General features: G+C 50.2%; 1 protein-coding gene across 1 annotated transcript; it reads right to left on the bottom strand.

The window, feature by feature from the left end:
• Window positions 1-289: 289 nt before the first annotated feature.
• Window positions 290-1,344, bottom strand: LOC141936104 (olfactory receptor 14A16-like). Its single transcript, XM_074852830.1, has one exon. It carries the CDS (start codon window positions 1,342-1,344, stop codon window positions 424-426), a length of 921 nt encoding a protein of 306 aa, XP_074708931.1. The 3' UTR covers window positions 290-423.
• Between the last annotated feature and the right edge of the window lie 8,549 nt (window positions 1,345-9,893).

The following is a 9,893-nucleotide window of genomic DNA, read 5'->3' as shown; positions in this document are numbered from 1 at the left end:
GGAGAGCAAGCAGCTCGGGAAAAACCAAGCACTGGTTCTCGCTGGCAGTGCTGCTGTACCGGACACTTTTCCTCTCCACTTCTGCACACAGGCACTGCCACTGTAGCTCCAGAGAAGGTCTCAAAGGAAGGATCTCAGGCAAGTCACTGAAACTTTCTTTGTTTTGTTTAAACATACAAAAGGCACAGGTCCTTATTTACACAGACTCTGGGTAACATAAAATTTGGATAGACAGATAATTAAAAATGGCACAAACAATGAAATTTCATTATGGACAACATTATGTAAAATAAAACAAAGTAAATAAACCCCAAACCCACAATCAAAACCAACAAAACCAGAAAAAAATATGGGTTTTGCCTCTAATGAGTTACATTATGAGTGATTCCCAGAACATGCCAAGCAGTTTATTGCTTTTGAAAATCATCCAGACATCAGTTTCCCCAAGGCATATTTGAGCTGCTGGTTCCTCATGCTGTAGATGGGGGGGTTCACTGCTGGAGGCACCACCGAGTACAGAAATGACACCACCAGGTTCAGGGATGGGGAGGAGATGGAGGGGGGCTTCAGGTAGGCAAACATGCCAGTGCTGATAAACAGGGAGACCACGGCCAGGTGAGGGAGGCACATGGAAAAGGCTTTGTGCCGTCCCTGCTCAGAGGGGATCCTCAGCACGGCCCTCAAGATCTGCACATAGGACACCACAATGAAAACAAAACAAAGAAAAGAAAAAAAGACAGCAAATACAAGAAGGCGAGTTTCCCTGAGGTAGTCTAAATCAAAGCAGGAGAGCTTGAGTATCTGGGGGATTTCACAGAAGAACTGGTCCAGGGTGTTACCTTGGCAGAGTGGTAGTGAAAATGTGTTGGCCGTGTGTAGCACAGCCCAGAGGAACCCAGTGCCCCAGGCAATTGCTGCCATGTGGACACAAGCTCTGCTGCCCAGGAGGGTCCCATAGTGCAGGGGTTTGCAGATGGCAACGTAGCGGTCATAAGACATGACAGTGAGGAGATAAAGCTCTGCTGTAGCAAAGAAAAAGAAAAAAAAGACCTGGGCAGCACAGCCTGAGTAGTAGATGTGCCTTGTGTCCCAGAGGGAATTGGCCATGGCTTTGGGGAGAGTGGTGGAGATGGAGCCCAGGTCGAGGAGGGAGAGGTTGAGGAGGAAGAAGTACATGGGGGTGTGCAGGTGGTGGTCACAGGCGATGGCGGTGATGATGAGGCCGTTGCCCAGGAGGGCAGCCAGGTAGATGCCCAGGAAGAGCCAGAAGTGCAAGAGCTGCAGCTCCCGTGTGTCTGCGAATGCCAGGAGGAGGAACTCAGTGATGGAGCTGCTGTTGGACATTTGCTTCCTCTCTGCATGGGAAACTGTCCAAGAAAGAGAAGTTTGCAAAGGTTTAGGATTGACTGCTCTGGACAAAGCTTGCTCAATTTCTGACAGAAACCCATCCTCCCAGCCTCTGTTCTTCCAGAAAGACCTTCCTGCAGCTCCCGGGCTGGAGCTCTGGTGTTTGCTGGCTGAGGGGGCAGTGGGGAGCAAGGGATTCTGCTGGGGGCTCTGCAGGAGTCAGTCCTGCTGTGCCCCAACAGGCAGAGAGGAACCCGCAGTCATCGCTGGTTAACTCCACTCCGGAAATCCAAGAGATTTCAGCCTTGTCCCTCCCAGGGCCCCCGGCTGCAGAGCAGAGCTGTGGGGCTTTGCTCTTCTGGCTTTGGCTCCTGTTGCCCTGTCCTACCTGAGGAGTGCGTTCTGAAGGCAGACAGCCTGGACATTGCTGCTGCGCTACAAGTGCTCCATGGAGAGTGCGGGGGTGCAAACGGGCAGAGCCTTAGTGCAGAGTGAGGAGAGCCAGGCTGTCCATCAGACTTGCTCTCAGCTGCCCTGGGCTTGCACCTCTGGAATATGGAGGAGGGTCACACCCAGCTCTTCCCTTGACAGGAAATTGGATGCTGCTGTTGAGAGCAGAGGAATCCAGTTGAAAGCTTCCCTCTGCAGTACAGATCTCTGAGATTTTTGATTTCTTGCAGAGTGGGTGCCTGGAAAAAAGAGCTGGGTATATCCCTAGCCCATGGTCAGCATTGCCCAGAGACCCAGAGGCTCAAAGGGGGCTTGGGCACCTTGCTGCCATGGACACATCTGCATGGCAGGACCTGCAGGGCCAGTTGCTGAGCTGCAGCTGAAAGCCCCATCCCCAGAGAGCCTGAAAACAGGAGCAGCAGCAGCAGGGGCAGAACCAAGGAGCAATGCCCCAATGCTTCTGCCAAGGGAGGCAAGGCCAGGGAGGGACAGATGGGCACTGGGGAGAGTCTCCTCTGCTGCAGCTCTGGCTGCACAGGAGGCAGCTCCTGCCCTGGATCCCTGGGCCTGGAGGGCAGAGGCTCTTCTGGGTGGGGGAAGAGACCAGGGGGCTTGTTAGGTAGAAAGCGCTTTCACTGAAGGGTAATAGGGAGGTGCCTAAATACCACCCCCGCCCAGATAGTGCTGTCAGCCTGTTTCATTCCCTGCCAATGCCTCTAGTGCCTGGAGCTGTCCCTGCCTGGAGCTGTTTCTCTTTTCCCTTATCTCCTCCCTGTCAGTGCTCACAGCCCCCATCGCACCCGCTGTGTGCTCAGCTCTGCCCTGCAGACCCCTCCTGGCAGCAGGACCCTGCCAAGGGGCATCTCTGTTTCTGCAAGTCTAAGGAGCAGGTCAGGAAAACACTGACGAGATGACTGAGCTTTCTGTAGACAAATAAATGCTAGAAGGAATTTTATCAAGTTCCTGAAATACCTACTGCTCTGTCAGGGTAACGCTGTAGGAGTGTCCTTGTGTTGTCTAAACATGACAGCTGCATTACGATACCCCACAACCACAGCAGGAAATTGAAAGCACAGACTTCAGAAAGCACCTTTCCTTCCAGGTAGCCCCTGCCTTCATGTGCTTCTTGAAATGCTGCCTCTGCCAAAATTCTGGGGGTGATGTGGAGCTGTGAGCAGCCCTGATGCACACAGAACCCTCCCCACAGCAGAAGGACCATGCCCTGCCGGAGGTCTCTCCTTCCCCCCACAGCTTCTCCCCACAGCGCCGTGGGCAGCTCCCCGGGCAGGCTGAGTGCTGACCCTGGCAGGCGGCAGAGTCCCTGCCCCAGCACACAGCCCCTGGGCTGCAGGGACCCTGCTCTCAAGGACAGCCCTGGGCACCCCTGGCTGCACCCGCACCTGCACACCCCTGCAGCCGTCCCCGGGAGAAGGCAGCCACCATGGCCTGTCCCTCTGACAGTGCAGCAGGGAAGCCCTGCTCTGGAGCACGGCCTCCTCCTCCAGACACCAGGGACATTCCTGGCGGCTGTGCCGGCTTCACCATATCCCTGCACCACCTGCAACTGCATTGCCCTGCACCCACAGACTTACTGTGTCAAGGGCTGCGAAGATTTCTCCTCCAGTGAGCTCTCAGCATCCTGCCACTGCCGTCTGCCTTTCCCCTCTCTGTGCCCGGCTCCTCTGCCCTCGGTGTCTGCAGGCAGTGCCCTCAGCCCTGCTGCGCTTTGCAGAGGAGCTGCTCCTGGGCAGAGCTGTCTCTCTGCAGCACTGACCACTTGCCCTCAGCTCCCTCTGTCCCAGGAGCCCAGCCCAGCTCTGCAGCAGAGGACCAGCCCAAGGCATTTTAATGACCCCTCAGGTGGGTTTGGTGCCAAGTCCATGAACCTCAGACAGGGATAGGACGATGAAGATGCCTGTCAAGAAGTCAAACTCAGATGCAAACTCCAAGGTTTCTTGGAGTGTTAATGGGTCCCACTGAGGATCATTATTGACAAAGCCTCTCCAGGTGCTGGTTAGAGCAGAAAACTCCAGGCAGAGATGACATGTAAACAAAGGCCATGTCAAGGTGGAACAGATCCAGAGTAAAACTGAATGTATTACATGAAGTAAAATGACCAAAGCCTGACTCGCAGCCCCTGGGAAGGTGAATCCTGTCCCTCACACATTGCTCAGGACTCTTCCTGGGGCAGTGTGATGTGGGGATTGGCAATGCCAAGGGCAGGACTATGGTCCAACACCTCCCAGGCTTTCAGGTGGGGAAGGGGAGGCCATGAGACCCAGTGCTGGAAGGGGAAGGTGCTTCCTTGTGGCATCGCTGGAGAACAACGGACATGTTGTGAGCGATCCAGACCAAGGGGCCTCACTGTAACAGCAAGCTGCAGCTGCGTTCAAGGACATAAACAAGGCCGAGACGGCCTGAGAAACTACATTCCTGCCCAAGAGATAAAGATGTTGGAATGTTGTAAACAGGGGGTCTACCTGGTGGGAGAGCAGCGCCTGCACACCACACCAGGACCAATCATAGAGGGCAGAAGGGCACGTGAACAAGTAGCTTTAGCCTATTAGCAATAAGGTAGCAGCACGTGAAGCTTGTGATAGAGTATAAATTGCTGTGTAGCCTTTAATAAAGTGGCATCAACTTGATCAAATTGGTCATCTAAGTTGTGTCTGGGACTTCCGCGTCGGCAACTGTGCCCGACCAGGGACCCGAGGGAGCCTCATCGAAGGTACGCGGGAGTCAATCCCTGGGGAATCGGGACCCTCCCGTCGGTGCTCGCCCGAGCAAGAGAAGATGGTCCGGAGGGGGCGGAAGCCAGCCGTAGCAGGCGCTGCCCCAGTGCCTGGGAAGACACGAGCGCAATCATCGGGAATCTCGCCCTGATCAGGTGAGCGGCTGGGGAGGAGATGGGGTCCACGCTGGGTAAAGAAGAAGCGGCAGTGGTTAAGCTCCTCCAACATATACTCCCTAAGAGAGGATTATCTTATGATGAGGGGAACCTGAGGAGGGTGCTGTTGTGGGCTCGGCAGCACGAACTAATCCCCTCACTGACCACAGCCTTTGAATTAGCTACTTGGGAAAAGATCGGCTCAGCCCACCCCTACAGCACTGCCGCCTCCCCCTCTTCCTATTAACCCCTTCTTCCACGACACGGGGCTGGGGGTGGTCAGAGGGAAACAGTGGCTATCGGGTCGCTGCCAGCATCGGCTCAAAAGGGAGGGGGGGCACTGGGAGGCGTGGGTGGTAATGGTAATCCAGCACACCGATGGCGGGGAGTTATCCAGGATGCTATAATAGAGGGGCAGTTTAACGAGATTGGACCAATGACGTTTCCGGTAACAATAACCCCACAAGACAATGAGTGGGAGGCCTGAGATTAGAAAATGATTAAGGAGGCAAAATTAGCCATAACACAATATGGGTTAAAATCACCATATACTAATTCAGTAATTCAGCATATTCTTACAGCACATTTATTGACTCCGTATGACGTGCGCATGATTGTACAAACCTTACTAACAGCTTCACAACAATTGCAATTTTTCCAATGTTGGCAAGTGGCCTGCGAGGCTGCGGCAGCCATACCTCATCAGCAAGGAGATCCTCTATATGGGGTGCAAGTTCAGATGCTGATGGGTGCAGGTCCTTTTCCTAGCCCAGACTGGCAAGTGGGATTTCAATCAGAAGTGTTACGGTTAACCCAAGAATTGGCCTTAAAAACGATTTTAGCCGTGCATGATGAAAAAGCAGTGCCAGCATTTACAGGAGTGAGACAGGGGCCCACGGAGCCCTACCCAAAATTCATTGACTGATTACATGCCGCTATTAATAGCAATCCTGATTTAAGTGATGAAATGAAAGTTAAATTCCTTGATATGCTTGCTTATGACAATGCTAACGAGAAGACTAAAAAAGCCTTAAGCCTCCTCCCATGACAATCTACTGCAGGTCAGCTGCTGGAGGCAGCAGAGCGAATGCTTGATCAGGAGAAAGCTGCCTCTATGGCTGCTGCGGTAGGAGCTGCAGTAACACCAGTTGTCAGAGGCAAACACATCAAAGGCAAGCGAGATAAGAAGTGTTTTAACTGTGGGCAACTGGGTCATTTTAAAGCAGAATGTCGTGTTCGTGTGTGTCAGAAGAAGGGAAACGGGAGGCAGAGCGTGCCTCGCCCTCGCGCGACGACGCAAGTCCAGGGTGCTTGGACAGCTGCTCCGCTGCCACCTCCGGAAGCCCAGGGGTGGACTTGGCAACAGCAGTAGCTGTTACACTTACAGATACTACAATACATCTGGTTGATTCTAATCTGGTGGGGCCTCTGGGACATGGTTTAAGTGCCTTATTAATTGCACATTCTTCAGCATCTACAAAAGGTATTTTTGTCATCCCAGGGCTTATTGATGCTGACTTTGAGGGGACAATTAAAATCATGGTATACACACTTACTCCCCCTTTGACTATCATGGAGGGATCGAAAATTGCTCAGCTAATTCCATTTGAATGAAAAGTGCCTAATGCAGAACAAAGGAAGAGAGTTGAAAAAGGCTTTGGGTCCACTGGGCAACCAGATGTTTTGTTAGCCCTGGACATTAGTCAGGGGAAGCCAGAGAAGCAGATGGAAATGAGACACCCTAATGGACAGACGAGTAAATTATGAATGCTCATTGATACTGGAGCAGACGTCACGATCGTACCCCCTTATCTGTGGCCTAGACAGTGGCCTTTAGTGCCAGCGAATACAGGAGTTCTAGGGATCAGAGGATCTCAAGTCACATCCATCAGCAGAGATACAATAGCATTTATGTTTCCGGATGGCAAGGTAGTAACCACGCGTCCCTGTGTGATGCACTCACCTGTGACACTGGTGGGGAGAGATCTGCTCAGTCAAATGGGAGCTCGATTGATTACTTCGCCTTTTTAGGCGCGGCCACAGTAAAGCAGCCAATCCTAAAATTAACCTGGAGAACTCATGATCCCATATGGATCGACCAGTGGCCGCTGAAACTGGACCAGCTGCAAATTATCAATGATTTGGTACAGGAACAGCTAGATGCCGGACATATCCTGCCTTCAACTAGCCCGTGGAACACTCCAATTTTTACAATTCAGAAAAAATCTGGACAATGGCGTCTGTTACATGATTTGAGAGCAATCAATGCTGTTATCTGTGACATGGGCACTTCACAACCCGGTTTGCCTTCCCCAGTAATGTTACCTGAAGGCTGGGATCTGGTGGTTATCGATTTAAAAGGCCGCTTCTTTACAATCCCCTTACATCCAGAGGATGCTGAAAAGTTTGCCTTTACAGTGTCATCGATTAATAAGGCCGAACCAGCAAAGAGGTATCACTGGGTGGTGCTACCACAAGGGATGAAAAATTCACCCACGATTTGTCAGTCTTTTGTCGCGTGGGCTCTGGAACCCATCCGGAAACAGTATCCTCATTTACTCATTTATCATTACATGGATGATATCTTAGTGGCAGGAAAACAATTAGCCTGTGACACAATATTGGCTCAGCTAACATGCAGTCTCAGGGAGAGGGGATTAGAGATAGCACCAGAGAAAATTCAGAAACAGGGTCAATGGCTGTATCTGGGCTGGATTATTACAAATGCAATGATTTGTCCTCAAAAGGTTAAAATCAACACAAAAATAGAAACATTGTCTGATGTTCAGAGATTAATTGGGGATATCCAGTGGGTTCGTGATATCTGTGGAATTACGAACGATGATCTGAAACCTTTGATGCCACTCCTGGGCACGTCTGTAGTAGCTCAGGAGCGCCGTCAACTGGATGAGGATCAATAGCAAGCCTTACAAGTAATTAGCAATAAAATCATGTCAACTTACACTCACAGGCGACTGGATGATAAAGCTCTTTCTTTTATGTTAGTTAACTCTGGGGGTAAACGTGAACACCCATTGGGGCTTATTATTCAGTTGAGTGAAACAAAACCAAATTTACGAATTTTGGAATGGATTTGTCTCCCTTTTCAGCCCAGAAACACAGTTGTTACACATCCTGAATTATTTTCACAGCTTATCATAAAAGGGAGGCAGCGAATTTTAGACATCTCAGGCATCGAACCAGAAGTCATCTACATACCTGTATCTCAGTTCTATTTAGATTGGTTATTATCTGCTTCAACTGCCTTTCAAATAACAATTGCTGATTTCTTAGGTACCATCACCAATAGTTATCCATCGGATAAGCTTTTGTCACTATTATGCCATCAGCGGTTTGTACATTTACCCCTGCGATCAGAGGTTCCAGTAGAAGGGATAACTGTCTTCACTGATGCTGGACGAAAATCTCGAAGGGCTGCAGTCACCTGGAAGGAAGGGGACACCTGGGAACATCAATTACTCCCTGGAGTGCCTGGTGACTCTTTACAGACTTTAGAACTTCGAGCTGTTATCTGGACATTTCAACGCTGGTCTCAAGAACCTCTCAGTATAGTCTCAGACTCATTGTATGTGGTAGGTACAGCACAACGTCTGGAGAACAGCATGGTGAAACCTGTACGAAATCCTGTATTACATGCTTTGTTGTTACAGTTGGTGACACTTTTGAACCAACGTCAGAATGAATATTTCATTATGTACATTCGCAGTCATCAGCAATGTGGAGGCCTTGTGCTGGGAAACGCCCAGGCCGATCAGCTTGTCCCTCCAGCCTGGACGGGCCCTGCCGTTAACACCTTTGAACAGGCCAGGCTGTCACACGAGTTTTTTCATCAGTTGGCAAAAATGTTAGCCAGACAATTTCACATTCCTGTGGCTGATGCTAGAGGAATTGTGCAATCCTGTCCCGACTGCCAGAGGGTAGGAGTCGGCCTCGGTTTGGGAGTGAACCCCCGAGGACTCCAACCTCTACAACTTTGGCAGATGGATGTGACTCATATCGCAGAATTTGGCAGGCTTAAATATGTGCATGTCTCTATTGATACCTCTTCTCTAGCACTCTGGGCAACATCACAAACAGGAGAAACAGCACGGCATGTCATTAAACATATGCATGCTGCAATCATGGCACTGGGTGTGCCTGCAGAGATCAAAACTGATAATAGTCTGGCCTACACTTTTCGGAAATTTACTCATTTTTGTCAACTCTGGGGTATACGTCACACCACAGGAATACCGCATTCCCCCACGGGACAAGCCATCGTGGAAAGAGCACATCAAACCTTGAAAGCGCTTTTGCAAAAACAAAAAGGGGGAGAGGTCTTGGCTGCTGCAGAGCGACTTGCAAAAGCGGTGTGTGTGTTAAATTATTTACGGTTCACAGGTGGCAGAAATGAACCACCAGTAAAAATACATAGTTTGGGTTTGAAATCTGGTATAAACCAATGTGACAATAACGTTGTTGTTCAATACAGGGATGTCGTTACAGGAGAATGGAGAGGACCCGCAGAACTAAGAATGACCGGTCGGGGATATGCTTGTGTTGTTACAGATACCGGCGTCAGATGGGTACCGAGCCGATGGGTGCGGCCCTGGAAAGGGGAAGTCAGGAAGAACGACGCAGAGCACTAGGCTCACTCACAGGTCCTAGGCAGGGGTTTATGCTTGTGTCTCTACAGGTAACAATTCATCTACGTAGGCCTCTGCGAACTAGACGAAGCACCCTGTGTTTTGAGGCACTTCAGAGACGCCAACATCGACTGAACCTGGTTCTGACCTCGTTGCTAACAGCACTACATCCAGCAAGCAGAGAAGCCTTTTGTCTTTTACCGGGCTTGCAGTCGTTTTGCACGGCTGTTCGAATACAGCCGCTTATCACAGATCAGAAGTTTATATTGAAGCAAGTTGGTTGTCTGAATTTGCAAACGAGCCAACATATCAGCAATCTGCTTCTAATACAAAAAAGCAGGCTTAGTTTTTAGAAAGCAGCAGTAGTTTGTTAAAGTTATAGGCTTAATTGAAAACCTTGCTCAAAGGAGTATTGATAGTGCTGGTAGGTTTACTAATTTTGATGTTGCTTCTTCCCTGTCTGTTTCAGTGTTTGCGACGGATGTTGAATAGTCTGATCGAACAAATGTTTAAGAAAGGAGAAGTCTGGATCGCTCAAAAACAAAAAGGGGGATTTGTGGAAT

Source organism: Strix uralensis, chromosome 31 (assembly GCF_047716275.1).
Source record: "Strix uralensis isolate ZFMK-TIS-50842 chromosome 31, bStrUra1, whole genome shotgun sequence".
In the NCBI taxonomy this organism is placed as follows: Eukaryota; Metazoa; Chordata; class Aves; order Strigiformes; family Strigidae; genus Strix; species Strix uralensis.
Note: the sequence above shows the minus strand (reverse complement) of the source record. Positions and strands in the feature narration are given on the sequence as shown.